Raw genomic sequence first — 15,132 nt, 5'->3', positions numbered from 1 at the left:
CTGAAGACACAAGTATTGAGAAAAGCCTCAACCCCAGTCCTACAGAGCTCACGTTCAGTGGGACAGACAGGAACAGCCAAAAGTGAACATGCTGCCTCAGGGAGTATAGACAGAGGGGTCAGGGCAGGGATGGGGAGGCACAGGCAGAGAGGTCAGGGCAGGGATAAGGGGGTACAGGCAGAGGTCAGGACAGGGATGGGGGGCACAGGCAGAGGGATCAGGGCAGGCATTGGGGGGCACAGACAGAGGGGTCAGCGCCAGGGTGGGGGGCTACAGGCAGAAGAGTCAGGGCCAGGATGGGGAGGGCACAGACAGAGAGTTGAGGGCCAGGGTAGGGGGCACAGCCAGAGGGGTCAGGACCAGGGTTGGGGGCATAGGCACAGGGGTTGGGACCAGGGTGGGGGGGCACAGGCAAAGGGGTCAGGGCCGGGGCACAGGCAGAGGGGTCAGGGCCAGGGTCGGGGGGGCACAGGCAAAGGGGTCAGGGCTGGGATAGGGGGGCACAGGCAGAGGGGTCAGGGTTAGGACAGAGGCTGTACGGAGCCAAGGGAAATATCTGTGGTAAGTCCCTGGTCTCTGGCTAAGCAATTGGTGGATGGTATGGCTGTTCTGTAATGCCCACCGGGATTGGGGAAGGAGCATCAGGCTGGGGGTGATATGCTGATTTTATGTGGGAACGCATCAGGTGACAGGAACCCTGAGGACACCCAGGGGAAGGTGTCCTGGACACCCTCACAATTACCGCAGACTTGGTAGCTTAAACAGGAGAAATTCATTCTCCCACAGTTTTAAAGGCCAGAAGTCAGAAATTAGGATCATTGGACTGACAGTCAGGAGAGGGTTCAGGGCTTGAGACAGACAGACCAGGTCCACAGTCAACACTGAGAACAAATCTAAGGCCGCGGGTGTGGACGACGGCCCTGGGTATAGGTCCTGCCCAGGGGAGACCTGGCTCTGACCTGGGGCCAGAGGGGCCATTGCTTTGTCCTGAGAGTCTCAGGTGATGTCCCTCCCCTGGGGATTTGAATGAGAGGTACAGTCCTAGTTTAGGGGGGTGTCTACTAGGCTGCAACCTTGTCTTGGGGGGATCTGAGGGGATATGATCTTGTCAGGGGGGAGAAGGAGGGTCTGTGTGAGCCACAGATCTCCCAACCCATCCAATTATCCCTTTCAGGTCCCTGCAGAGAGTCCAGAACAGAGCACTAAGGAAGAAGTGAACTTGAGGTTTGAGGAGAGGGGCCCGGACAGGAGGCTGAGAAGGAACAGTCAGAGGGGTAGCAGGGAAGCCAGTGGACTACGCTGTGAGAGAAGGAGGTATGTGGGCGTGGGGTGGGAGGGGGTGGGGTGGGAGGGGGTGGGGAGAAACCACTTCGACATGCGAATAGAAGGAATGGGCCAGGAGGGGCCCTACATCTGGTCTAGAGTTCTCTGAGGGACCCATGGACACTCACGGCAGAAGCTGTCTGTCCTCCAGGGCTTCACGGCCACGCCGGCTGCCTGACAGGCCGCCGTATAGGCTGCCAGGCTGCGGCACAGGAAGGCTGTGTCGCCCTTTTGCGCGCACAGGTCGTATACGCATTGGCGGAAGTACTCAGAGGGACTCAGCACAGCCTGGCAGGTCGCGAAGGGTCCCTGGGGGTTCCGGAGCTGCCCGCAGGCCTTGTTGCTCTCATAGGGTGCAGTCTCCTCTGCCGAGCACACGGGGCAGCCTTGGGGCCCGCAGCCCTCGCCACAGCCCTTGGAGGAGCTGGGCGCCCGCCATGCAGCCCCGAAGGTCTCCACACTGGACGCTGCCAAGCCATTGGGCAGGACAAAGTCATCACTCCAGTTGCCATTGAAGTTCCCACAGAGGCCACAGAGCCTTCCACGGAAGGAACTGGGGATGGACATGAGGACTTGGGCATCGCCATCAAAGAGAAGCCGCAGCCCCTTGGTCGTCTGCAGAACCACGTTTCGGCCTTCGGCGGTCACCCGCACACGGCCCACAGCCACAGGCAGGGCCACAGCCTCGCCGTCCACGGTGACCTGAGTGGAAGGGTCAGGTACGTCAGGAACTCACAGAACCACAGGCAAGGCTGTCCTGTCCCACTCCCAAGGCAGAGCTGCATCTCCCTCAGTCCCATTAATGTCAGGTCATGTTTCCCTTAAACTTCTTGGGCCCCAGGTCTTGTGTGGTGATTCACACCTGTAATCCCAACACTTTGGGAGGCCAAGACAGGTGGATCACTTGACCCCAGGAGTTCAAGACCAGCCTGGCCATCACAGCAAGACCTCATCTCTACCAAACAAATTAGCTAGGCATGGGGGGCTGAGGTGGGGGGATCGCTTGAGCCCAGCAGGTTGAGCCTGCAGTGAGCTGTGATCACGCCAATACGCTCCAGCCTGGGTGACAGAACGAGACCCTGTCACAAAACCAAACAAAAATCTCCCTGGGTGGGACCATTCACCACACCTTCCAGGGTAGGCTCAGAGTTCCCAGGTTGGAGGAATGTCCCTCTCATACCTACAGGGTGGGGTCATGTGTCCTTCAGAACCCCCTAGATGGGGCTGTGTTGCCTTCAGACCCCCAGGGCAGGCTCCCATGGACTCACCTGCTGCCCCTGAGCTAGGCTGACAACCTGGCCAGACACAGTAACCAGGAGGCGCTGGGGATCTCCAGCTGCGTTCTTTTCAAGCACGATGGAAAAGTCCTCATCCCCAGGCTTTGGCTGGCAGACTTGGGCCAAGACATAGGAGCAGGAGCCATGCAGGTCGAAGACACGGCCGTCAAGGGTGACGTAGTGGATGCCTCCATTGGCCAGGCAGCGGCCACAGCCTGTGGCATGACAGGCCCGGACACCATCCTCTAACCGGCACTCCTCATGGGACCCACAGGCTGCACCCTCCTGGCAGCTGACATGGCCACCTGGCCCACACTCACAGCGCCGCTCACACTCAGGGCCCGGGTAGAAGGCCTCACCCAGTGGGTAGTAGCGGCCATCATAGAGGCAGCCACACTGGCCCACAGGTACACAGGTGTCACCACTGAGCACAAAGCCAGCATCGCAGACACAGCCTTCACGGCAGGCCGACTCACAGCCCTCGGGGGCTGAGAGGCTCGGGCAGCTCACGGGGCAGGAGTCACCGCAGAGCTCGTAGTGGCTGTGGGCAGGGCACTGGAAGGCTGTGGGGACAAGGTGGGCATGAGTCAGGTAGGTGTTTGAGTTGGGGTCTGGGGAGGCCCTGAGTGGGAAAACTGCTCATGTCAACTTGGGTGTCTCCGGGTATGCACATGTGATCCAGGACACCTAACTGGGGGTCTCAGCGTGGGACCTGGAATGGGAGGGGACATGCCCAGGTCTCTCTGACCAGGTTATGTGTTAGCCTGACCAAGTATTTCTAAAGATCAAATGACTCTGCTTGCCTGATTTTTATTTCTGTTATTTATTATTATTATTATTATTATTATTTTGAGACAGGGTCTCACTCTATCTCACTCAGGCTGGAGTGCAGAGGCACGCTTACGGCAGTCTCCACCTCCTGGGCTCAAGCAATCATCCTGCCTCAGCCTCCCAGATACAGTTCCGAGTATCTGGGACTACAGGCAGGAGCGACCACATCTGGCTAATTCATTGGTAGTTTTTTGTAGAGATGGGGTCTCACTATGTCAGCCAGGATTACCTGGGTGAAATGGATCACTATTATCTATTCGGGTTATGCAAGATCAGAACTGACTACGGGTATCTCAGGGTGTGAATGTGACTGGGGTATGGGGCCACATGTATCTCAGGGTATGCCTCTGCCCGAGGGCACCCAGCTGTGGGTGTCTGACCTGGAGCATCTCCCAGAGTCCTTGTGACATGGTCTGTCTCAGGCTGTGCCTGGGTGAAGTTGGCAGGATACCTGTGACTAGGAGACCTGCCTGAAGGGAACCGCCTAAGACTATCTAACTATGCATCTGTGTGGATCTGCCCAGGGCTATGTCAGGATCCTGATTCTATCTGAGTGTATCTAACCAGTTAGTCTCAGTGTAAAATCTGAGCAGATACCACTGAAGGCATGCGACTAATTCTACATGACTAGGTGTATTTCAGTGTGTGCAACAGACCAGGGCCCTGTGACCAGCTGTAACTCACTAGGTCTTCCTAACCAAGGGTACCCTGCTATGTGATTGAGGCAGGGTCAGTCATCCCAATCTACATGCCTTGGATGTCTGAGAACATGGATCACCAATCCCCAAGAGTGTCCTGGACCCCAGGTTTCTGACTGGGTGTTTCTTTTCTTGTTCTTTTTCTTTCTTTTTTCTTTTCTTTTCTTTTTTTTTTTGATCTGATGTCTCACTCTGTTGCACAGGCTGGTGTGCAGTGTCGCATCTTGGCTCACTGCAACCTCTGCCTCCTGGGTTCAAGTGATTCTCCTGATTCAGCCTCCCATTAGCTGGGATTACAGGTGCCTGCCACCACACCTGGATGAATTTTTCATTTTTAGTAGGGACGGGGGTATCACCATGTTGACTGGGCTAGTCTCGAATTCCTGACCTCAGGTGATCTGCCTGCCTCGGCCTCCCAAAGTGCTGGGATTACAGGCGTGAGCCACCGCGGCCAGACTCTCAATACCTGTTTCTAACTGACTCTCTCTCACTGCAGTACCTGACTTGGGGCATTTCAGTGTGTGAGAGCCAAGGTGTTTCCTGACAGGAGATACCCAGCTCAGAGGAAGGAAGGAAGGTGGCCCTATGAGCCCCATGGAGGGAGGAAGGGGCTGCTTTGTCTTCAGTCCTGAAAGAAGGGCAGGGAGAGACCCTACTATGGGGACCACGCATGGGCAGTACTAGACAGAAGTCGGCCCGCCTCCACTTTCGCCGAGCTGGGCCCCAGCTGACCTGACAAGCTGCCTGCGTGGCTGACCACTGGGACAGGAGCCTCCAGGATGACCCTGAACTTGGCAGGCGTCCAGCAAGCAGCCCTGGAAGTACTCTTGAGCGTGCGAGGCAGTGGCAGAAGCCAGTGGGCCCGTCGATTGGCCCGGAGATCCGCGCCGCCCAGCGTCCAGACCTGCAAAGGACTCCCTGCTGCTCACAGGGTGCAGGCGACGGGCATGGCCCAGACACACATTCTCCGCAGCCCGGGGCGCCGCCCACCTGCCATCCAGCAGGCTTCCCGTCCACAGCCTTCAGGTCGTCTGCGGGGTCCTAGTTGTAGTTCCACGCAAGCCACAGAGAGAGCGCCCGCGTACGCCGCCGGCACGCGCAGGCGCACGAAGCTGTCCCCATCGAAAGTCAGCGAGAGCCCTGAGGTTGTGGTCACCACCACGTCGGCGCCGCTCAGGTGTGCGTGCAGCAGCGAATCCAGCTGGAAGGGCAGAGCCTAACATGCCGTCCACCTGTGGGCGGGGGTTGGGGGATCGATAAGCAGAGCGAACGGGTTTTAGTCTGGCCCCACCACCTACTAGCTGTGGGACCTTGGTATGTCACCTCCCCTCTGAAAATATTAATGAGCATCTATAGGCGGGCCTGGTGAAACAGCTACAATCCAATGCTGGAAGGCCCAGATGGAATGGCTTGAGGCCAAGCCGAACCAACTTGGGCATAGTGAACCCCATCTCAAAATAAATGAAAAATTAGCCAGGTGGTGGCCTGCGCTTTAGTCCCGGCCACTGGGAGGCAGGGGCCAAGGTGGGAGGATCGATTGAACCCAGGAGTTCCAGGCTGCAGTGAGCCCTAATCCTGTCACTGCACTCCAGCCTGGGCAACAGAGTCAGGCCTGAAAAAAAAAGAAAAGAAAAAGAAAAGAAAATCAAAGAGCCTCTATAGGCTGTGTCTTTGACTCCCCATCCTTTTCTAGGCAGATTTACTTTTCTTATACCAGTTTTGAATACAGTGAGCTCAGAGAGGAAGCCCATGGTGCCAAGCCATCAGGCTCCCAGGCCTATCCTCTGACCCTTCCATCATGCCCCAGCTAAGCTGTGAAAGGTGCCCAGGGAATGGTAGAAATTGCCTGCAGGCAACCCAGAGCTGGCACCAGCTCCTGCTCTGGCCCACAGCCCTCCTCACCTGTAGCCGCCGGGGCCAGCGGGCACTCAGTGTCAGGCTGTGGTTGTAGATTTGCAGGGTGACACTGCGGGTGTAGCTGACAGCCTGGCTGCCCCGGTGCTCATTGGCTGCAGTGACAGTGAAGTTCGCAGCCCCGGAGGGTGGTCCGTGGCAGGGTGCACTCAGCGGAATTTTCGCCAGTTGCCTTGGGCTCGGTCGGTGCCAGCCAGAGTGACGCAATGGGGGGTCACCCCAGGCCTGGCACTCAGCTGTGCTGACGGGCTGGCAGCCGTGCTGGCCGGATGGCAGGAGGCCACACACTTCACCCAGCCCACAGCTGGCAGGTGTGCAGACCAGCGAGCCGCCCCCAGCAGCTGACCCCAGGCCCGCAGCGGCACCTGTGGGAGCAGGTGCCATCAGCCCAAAACTCACTGCCCGCCTCGTGGTAGGTGCCGTTGGCCCAGCAGCCACAGCCGTTGTTTAGGGGAACACAGCGGTCAGCACTTAGCACGAAACCCGCGTCGCACTGGCAGCCCTCCACACAGGGACCCTGTCTGACTGGGGGTGCTTGGGGAAGCATGAGGGACGGACAGCTGGCCGGGCAGGGTGGGCCGCAGACCTCGTAGTGGCTGTTTTCTGGGCAGGTGATCTCTGTGGGCAGATGAAGGAGCAGGAAGGAGAGAAACAGAGAGAAGGGTGTTAGGGTGGGGTCCTGGGATAGGTGGGAGGAGAACCTAGAAAAGGAGACAAACCTGAGAGACCTAGAGACAGAGAACCTGAAGAAACAAACAGGAGAAAGAAAGAGACCAAGGAGACAAAGAGAAAAGAAACTAGAAAGGGAGAAAGTAAACAAGACAGAGACAAGCAAAGCGAGGCACAGAGACGAGCACCAAGAGACAGAGACACAAACAGAGAAACAAAAGAGACCAGGGACCAGAGTGAAACCAAACTAGCCCCAAAGAGATGGGAACGTGACCAGCCTGCCTCTGCTGTCCGGCCTCACCACAGCGACCTGTGCCCGCCAGTCAGCCGATGACGCTAAAGGCTGGCGAAGCGGCCGTGGAACCAGTGCGCTGCAAAGAATGTCGTGGGCCCTGCAGACGTCAGAACCAATATGAAGCTCAGGTGGCACATAGGCATGGCGGGTGGCCCGAAGGCCCCTGGCGGGGAGACCAGGGGTCGCAAAGCCAGGGCCTGGTACTGTTCCAACTTGTCCGCCAGAGACACGTTGGGCGGGACCCGGACATATGTCCCAACACAGTGGGTCCCAACTGGGACTTCATGCACTTGGAATTGGGTATGGAGAACCAGAAGGGTGCCATTAGGAAGGCTGTGTGCTGGGGTTGCGGTCCATGTTACCACAGAGCCCGCACACTGCGCCATGATAGCTGCTGGGCAGCGTCACATCTACCCGCCAATTCCAGTCATAGCTGACTTGCAGTCCAAAGTCAGCCACCAGCAGTGCCTTGGATGCACCGTGGGTCACTGAAATCCGCCCGTTGGCCCGGAGACAGGCAACGCTGTCAGCACACCGTTCACCTTGGGGAAGGAGGAAGAAGTCAAACGGGTCACTGGAGGTGTTACGGCCCCAGCTCTGGCCCTCTGCCTCCCTCTCTCACCCTACCGGGGGCTGGGAGAGGCCAAGGCCTCCCTCTGATAGTTGGATTGTCATCAGACACAGTGTGGACATTTGTTCTGGCCCAGGTCTTGGGGAATGGAATCTGACTTTACTCTTTCTAATCTTCTCCCTTGATCTCTCCCTCCTCTGTCTCTGTCTCTCTGTCTGTCTGTCTCTCCCTCTGTCTTCACCTAAGTCTCTGTCGCGTTGTCGTCTCTCTCTCTCTCTCTCTCTGTCTCTCCCTCCTCTTCCCTTCCTCCCTCCCTCCCTCATTCTCTGTATGTCTCTTCCACTCACTCACCATCATTCATTCACTGCCCTACTCTGTTCCCTCCCTCCCTCCCTGTCTGTCTGTGAGCTACCATTAAGCTCTGTCTCCATTTCCCTGGGCAGAAAGGACAGCCCATCTCTCTACCCTGATCTCACTATATATATATATATATTTTATTTTGGGAGGGGATGGATACTCGCTCTGTCATCCAGGCTGAAGTACAGTGTCAAAATTTTGGCTCTTGCTACCTCCGCCTCCCAGGTTCAAGTGATTCTCCTGCCTCGGCCTCCAGAGTAGCTGGGATTACAGTAACGCCACTACACCCAGCTAATTTTTGTATTTTTAGTAGAGATGAGGGTTTCACCATATTGGCCAGGCTGGTCTTGAACTACTGACCTCAGGTGATCCACCTACCTCGGCCTCCCTGAGTACTGGGATTACAGGTGTGAGCCCCCGTGCCCATCCCAATCTCCCTATATTTCTCTCCATGTCCTGGTCTCTGGGCCTCTCACTTGTTCCCTCACAGACACTCAAATGAGTGTTCACCTGGACTAGACTCTGGCTCAGCATGTGACATGCACCACCTTGCTGTGGGACAGGCCCTGATATGATGCCCACTTCACAGATGAGGAAACTGAGGCCTACCAAGTGAACTGCCCAGCATCACCTAGCTCATAAGGAGGAGAGGCTGGATTCAAACCCAGATCTCTAAAAAAGGCAAATGCCGAGGTCCTAGGTTAAAGCCCTTACAAAAGGGCTAGGCTTGTTTAATTCCCAGGAACGGGGTGATATTTTTGCTGGAATTATTCTTTTTGTTGACAGTTTATTTCAGGCCCAGGTGAAGACAAGGAGCCTTGAGCTGCTAACTGTGGTCGTCAGGATCCCTCCTGCCCTCCCGGGGAGGGACCTGAAGGGACCATCACCACCCACACATACCCGGACTTTGCCGATCTCGCCCTTGTGGATGGAGATGTTGGTGCCCAGGGCAGACACAGTGACGACTCTCACATAGAGACACAGCAGGGTTGCCCCGGTTCTCGTTCTTGGTGGTGACGGTGAAGGGCGTCAGGCCCTGGGTGTTGACCCCCGGGCAGCCAGTTGTTGCCAGCACATAGTGACAGGTGCCCTGGAAGTCAGACGCCCGGCCGTCGAAGGAGTGGTAGTGTGGGTCGCCCCACAGCCAGCACGTGGCCTCATAGTTGGGCACGCACACGCCCTGGCCACCCTGCTCCTTGCACGTCTCCTGTGGCCGGCATGTCACACCGTCGCACGGGTCTGGGGACAGAAGAGGGAGGACCTTGAGAGGCTGCCCGTTGTAAAGGATGGCCGCTGCCTCCACATCTACCCCAGTCTGTGCCAGGGATCTGAGGGTTACCGCAGGCAAGACCAGATTCCAGAGTCCTCATGTCTAGGACCCAGGTCCTATAGTTTGCTTTTGTATTTGGTTTTGTTTTGTTGGTTTTTTGAGATGGAGTCTTTGTCGCCCAGGCTGGAGAGCAATGGTGCAATCTGGGCTCACTGCAACCTCTGCTTCCCGGCTCAAGCGATTCTCCTGACTCAGCCTCCCAAGTAGTTGGGATTACAGGTGCCCGCCACCATGCTTGGCTGATTTTTGTATTTTTAGTAGAAACAGGGTTTGACCATGTTGTCCAGGCTGGTCTCAAGCTCCTGACATCAAGTAATCAGCCAACCTTGGCCTCCCAGAGTGCTGGGATTACAGGCATGAGCCACCACGCCCAGCCTGCTATTTTCAAGACCAGCCCCTGGGAGTCCCTTGCGTCTGACATACTGAAATTTACATGGCGGGACATGTCTAAGTGTCAGGTGTCAAAGATCCCATACCTGAGACCGGGGTCCCAGAGGTCCCTACAGCCAAGACCCCGGCCCTAGAGTCCCCCTACCTCTGAGACTGAGGCCCTGTCATTTGCTATTTGAGACTGAGGTCTTGGAGTCCATGCACCTAAGACCAAGGCTTTGGGTCTGTGTTTAAGATGCAGTTTCCATGGTGTCCTTGCTTGAGACTTCAGCCTGTTCTTCTATTTTAAGTTTTATAGGAACCTCACCCTCTTCACTTACATAGTCTACGGCTGCTTTCACGCCACCATGGCAGAGTGAGAAGATAGCTGTGTCCAGAGGCATGGCCTGCAAGCTTAGAAACATTTACCATCTAGCCCTTTAGAGAAAAGGTACACTTGATCCAAGTTGAGATCTGTGCCCCAGGGGTCGTTCTGTCTGCAATGTCTGCCCTGAGAGCACTCATGTCTGAGATCCCAGTCCAGGGGTTCTCTCTGTTCAAGGCCTGGGCCCCAGGCCAGGTGTGGTGGCTCAGGCCTGTAATCCCAGCACTTTAAGAGGCTGAGGTGGGAGGATCGCTTGAGCCCTGGAGTTTGAGAGCAGCCTGGACAACATAGCAAGACCCCGTTTCTACAGAACAATTAATAAAATTAGGCAGGCATGGTGGTGTGTGCCTGTAGTCCCCCGCTACTCACCAGGAGGCTGAGGCAGGAGGATTGTGTGAGCCCAGGAAATCGAGGCGCAGTAACCTACACTACATTCCAGCCTGGGTGACAGAGTAAGACTTTATCTCAAAAAAAAAAAAAAAGATGTAGGCCTCAGGGTCCCCCATGCCTGAGACCTCAGCCCTCTGGACGTCTCCACATTTGATAGCAATTGGTCTCCAATTTCTCTAGGTCCTGGCGGCCTCTGTGCCCTAGACTAGGGCCCTGGGTGATCTTCTGGCAAGTGCTCAGTGCCAGGGGTCTCAGCATGATTTGAAACGTCTGAGGCCCTAACTAGCTAAGTCTCATGGCCTGGGCCTCCCTCAGTGCAAAACTCCATCCCGGAGGGTTGCTATATTCAAGCCAGTAGCCTTGAGGGTGTCTCACTGCTGAGGCCCTGTCCTGGAGGGCTTCTGTGTCCAAGACCCTGTTCCTGCAGTTACTACATCTGTGAGCCAGCTTGTGGAATCCCTGTGTGGGAGAAGCCAGTCTTCAAATGTCTCCTTCCTCCTGTCCTGTTACCAGTGTACCGCCTCTCAGCTTCAGATGCACCCGGGGAGTTAAGCTTTGTCAACAGAGGGCGCTGGGGAGTCACTGCAGCAGGGAGGGGCTCCTGTTCTGGCTTCCAGCCACTTTGGCCCTTCCAGCTCTGGCCAGGGTGTGTGGCCACAGTCAGTGAGTGCCACTGGTCCCAGCTGGCTTCCCAGTGAGGGGTTTCCTTCTTGCCAACTCCAGCCTGCTGAAACCTCTGTGCCACCCAGTGGGCTACAGCTGCAGTGGGACTGGACTCAGCCGTGGGGCTGATTCTCCCCTCCATGAAGAGGAGGGGCCAATTTCTCCCTTCCATGAGGCCTCACCTTAGCCCTAGAAGTGGGGGCTACTTCCTCTGTCTGCTTTGGTGGTATTCTTTAGCCTTCTCTTTGCTGTTTCTTATTTCTATTTATTTGTTTGTTTTTGTTTGTAAAGAGAAAAGGTCTTGCTGCCTTGCCCAGGCTGGAGGGCAGTGGTACAATCATAGCTCACTGCAGCCTCGAACTCCTGGGCTCAAGTGATCCTCCCAGCTCAGCCTCCTGAATAGCTTGGACCACAGGCGTATATCACCACGCCTGGCTGAGTTTAAATTTTTTGTGGAGACGGGTGTCTCGCTATGTTGTCCAGACTGGTCTCGAACTCCTGGCCTCAAGCAATCCTCCCAAAGTGCTGGGTGTGTGAGCCACCACACCAGGCCCTCTTTACCCTTTAATAGTTAATCTCCTATTAATAAGTAAATGATTCTTTAATTAAACTTCCCTCATTCAAATGGCTGGGTGCTTTCTGTCTCTCCACTGGATGCTGAGCGATGTACCCCCCGTTCCTGGGAGTCCCATTATCCTGCTCGTCACCCTGAGATTCTTAGCCTACCCCTTGGTGCTGGAGCTCTTATTCTCTTATCCATGCGGGGAGGAGGGTTCTCTGCTCTTCACCCTAAGAAATGAGCCCTGGGGGTGGCTCTCTGTCCTGGATTTAGTCTGGGGGGGTTCCCACATCAGAGACTGTACCCCTAGAAATCCTGATCTCCCACTTGAGAGGGGTCCCCATAGCCAACGTCCTGCCTTGGTGGGGTCTCTGTGCCTGAGACTCAGAACTCTGCTCTCTGTCCCTGTCCCTGGGATCCCAGTCTCTCCCCTGCCCTTTAGTGCTAGTGTCTGAACCCCAAGCCTAATTCCACGCACCAGCGGTCAGCTCACCATGGCCCCCTAGGCTGCTGCTCTTGTATTCTAAAGTCTTATAGCAGCCTCACCTCTTCGCTTATATAGTCTACAGCTGCTTTCATGCCACAATGGCAGGGGTGGTGAGCTGGAGCAGGGCTCATACAGCCTGCAAGCTGAAACGACATTTACCCTGTAGCCATTATCCCAGCAAAGTAGCCTGGCCACCACTGCTTATACTGAGGTCTCTGACTGTCAACCCTGAGAAACCTCTAGGGTCCCCACAGCCTGGATTTTCCCTAAGGGTCCTGCCTCCCCCAGTAGGTGGCCCTGGCCCTGTGAAACCCAGCCCAGGGGTCTCCAGGTCTGCGACCTCCATCATTAGTCCTGTGCACCTCCCGCCATGGACAGCCCAGTCACATGACCCTCGGCCCCAGAGTCCCTGTACTCCATCCATGGTCACATCAGCCCCAGTCCCAGCCCAGCCCAGCAGCACCTTTGGTGATGCAGCTCAGGACGCCTCGAGGCTACAGCACACCTGTCCGGCTGACAGCTGTGTTCCTGGCACAGCACAGCTTTACCCGCATGGCACGTACACTGCTGCCGACAGTCATCAATGAGGAGTGTCTGCTCGGCTGTGGGGAGAGGGGCATGGCCATCCAGACATCACGGGTGGGAGCCGACTCTCATCTCTGGCATTCTGGGCACAGGGGGTTTGCAGGCATCACAGACAAGGGACGTCTCAGCAGGATGGCCCCTGTCTGTGAAGCTGAGGCACAGCCTGGGTTTGGGGCCGTCATTCCTTTGTACATTTGTTCATTCACTTTTATTCATCAACTCATTCATTCCAAAATATCCGCTCAATCTCTGCTGTAGGAGAAATGGTGTGACATAGTAACTAAGGGCAGATGTACAGGCTTGAAGTCAGTGTCTGCTGTTTCCAAACTCTGTGACTCTGAGCAAGTTACTTCACCGCTTTATGGCTCAGTTTCCTGATGTGGCACATTGCAGAAAATAGTAGCACCTGCTATGGAAGTAAAATTCAGATAAAATGTAAAATTCAGATAAAATGAAAAGGGTAGGCGGACGCGGTGGCTCATGCTCGTAATCCCAGCACTTTGGGAAGCTGGCGGGTGGATTACGAGGTCAGAGAATGAGACCATCCTGGCTAACTGCAGTGAAACGTCTCTACTAAAAAATACAAAAAATTAAGCAGGTGTGGTGGTGTGCTGTAGTCCCAGCAGCTCGAGGAAGCTGAGGCAGGAGAATGGAGTGAACTCGGGGCCCGAGGAGCTTGTAGTGGCTGAAACCTCACCACCAGCCTCTAGCCTGAGTGACAGAGCGAAACTCCATCCAAGGAAAAAAAAAAGGCTTCCTTTAAAACATTCAGACAGGAGAGATACGTGGGGTAGACATCAAACAAGATTGGGAGTATGTGGCTTAGTTTTGAAGCTAAGTGATGGGTAGAGATACATGAACCAGTCATTTCACTATTCTCTTAATTTTCGCATGTTTGAAAATTTTCAGAATAAAAAGTTTTAGATATGTAATGTATATATAAAAATATGCACACATAGCATAAAACATTACGAGATACATAGAAAGCACTATCTACATATTTTCTATTATTATTACTATTATTTACGTGAGGAGAACAACAGAGAGAGGGTCCCACCCCGCGGAGAGCTCACAGTCCTGCGAGGGAGACGGACATTAGACAAATACATCTTCAGTCAAAGAGAAAAAAGGACCAACAGGGGGACAGTGGGAGCAGAGCAGAGGGTGTTAGCAGCTGGTATAACAGATGGAAATCATGGTCTTTGTGGTCAGAGGGCTCCCCTTTCCAGACCTGGAAGGCAAAGCCTAACTCCACCTGGAAGTCAGGGGAGGTTTAAACTTCAGAGTCCATGGTCATATTTGAAAGATGCTACCACTGCCATGTGGAGGGTGGACCAGAGGGAGTAAAGGTAGGAGCCTGGAGGGACCCAGGTGGGAGAGGACCAGCTGGACCAAGGGAGGGCCATGGGGACAGGGAAATGAGTAGGTACAAGAGACATTCAAGAGACTGAATGGACTAGCCTGTAATGCTTGCACTTTGGGAGGCCAAGGCAGGAGGATCACTTGAAGTCAGGAGTTTGAGAGCAGCCTGGCCAATATGGAGAAACCCCATCTCTACCAAAAAAGCAAAAAATTAGCCGGGTGTGGTGGCACACGCCTGCACTCCTAGCTACTCAGGAGGCTGAGACAAGAAAATTGCTTCAACTTGGGATGCCGAGGTTGCAGTGAGCTTGAACCCAAGAGTTGGAGGTTGCACTCCAGCCTGGGCAACAGAGCAAGACTATGTCTTAAAAAAAAAAAAAAAAGTTGGCTGAATGGGTCGGGCATGGTGGCTCATGCCATTAATCCCAGCACTTTGGGTGTCCAAGGCGGGAGTATGGCTTGAGGCCTGGAGTTCTCAACCAGCCTGAGCAACATAATGAGACACCCCCATGTCTGTGTCTCCACAAGAAAATTAAAAACTTGCTGGGCTTGGTGGTGCACGCCTATAGTCCAGGTAGTTGGAAGGCCAGGTGAAGGATTGCTTGAGCCAAGGAACTCGGGGCTGCAGTGAGCTATGACGGTACCACTACACTCTATACTGGGTGACAAAGCAAGACCCTGACTCTAAAAGAATAAATAAGAGACCAAGTAGACCAAGTAGGCTGTGGGGCTGATGAGGAGTGGGAGGGGTGAGGCCCCATATTCTGCCCCAGATGACTAGGTTCCTACCTCATAGTAGACACCACTGTGGTAGCAGCCGCACTGCTGGATGGGCACGCAGGCTTCACCATTGTAGAGGAAGCCGGCGTCACACTGGCAGCCTTCAGCACACTCATCTGGGCACTGCAGAGGGGCACTGAGAGCCGCGCAGCCCAGGGAGCAGGTGTCAGCAGGCACCGTGGTGACTGTTTGCTGGAGGGCACTTCATGAAACAGGAGGGGTGCCGTCCAGAGCCTGGGGAGGGAGGGGCTGCAAGGCCCAGGGTCTACCCTTCTGTGCTTCAACCT

The 15,132-nt window shown here is 55.2% G+C and overlaps 1 protein-coding gene across 1 annotated transcript in view; it reads right to left on the bottom strand.

The window, feature by feature from the left end:
- FCGBP (Fc fragment of IgG binding protein) overlaps positions 1–15,132 on the bottom strand; it is a 77,844-nt gene that overhangs the window by 7,210 nt on the left and 55,502 nt on the right. The window contains 17 exon segments of the mRNA XM_031659034.1: positions 1,452–2,025; positions 2,592–3,163; positions 4,798–4,834; positions 4,837–4,963; positions 4,965–5,185; positions 5,187–5,345; positions 6,020–6,391; positions 6,393–6,722; positions 7,014–7,170; positions 7,336–7,516; positions 7,519–7,549; positions 8,836–8,910; positions 8,912–9,174; positions 12,582–12,612; positions 14,017–14,089; positions 14,844–15,014; positions 15,016–15,094. Of these exon segments, the coding sequence (XP_031514894.1) occupies positions 1,452–2,025; positions 2,592–3,163; positions 4,798–4,834; positions 4,837–4,963; positions 4,965–5,185; positions 5,187–5,345; positions 6,020–6,391; positions 6,393–6,722; positions 7,014–7,170; positions 7,336–7,516; positions 7,519–7,549; positions 8,836–8,910; positions 8,912–9,174; positions 12,582–12,612; positions 14,017–14,089; positions 14,844–15,014; positions 15,016–15,094 (3,453 nt within the window).

Source organism: Papio anubis, chromosome 20 (genome assembly GCF_008728515.1).
Source record: "Papio anubis isolate 15944 chromosome 20, Panubis1.0, whole genome shotgun sequence".
In the NCBI taxonomy this organism is placed as follows: Eukaryota; Metazoa; Chordata; class Mammalia; order Primates; family Cercopithecidae; genus Papio; species Papio anubis.
The sequence above is the reverse complement of the archived record's forward strand: the minus strand, read 5'-3'. Positions and strand labels throughout refer to the sequence as shown.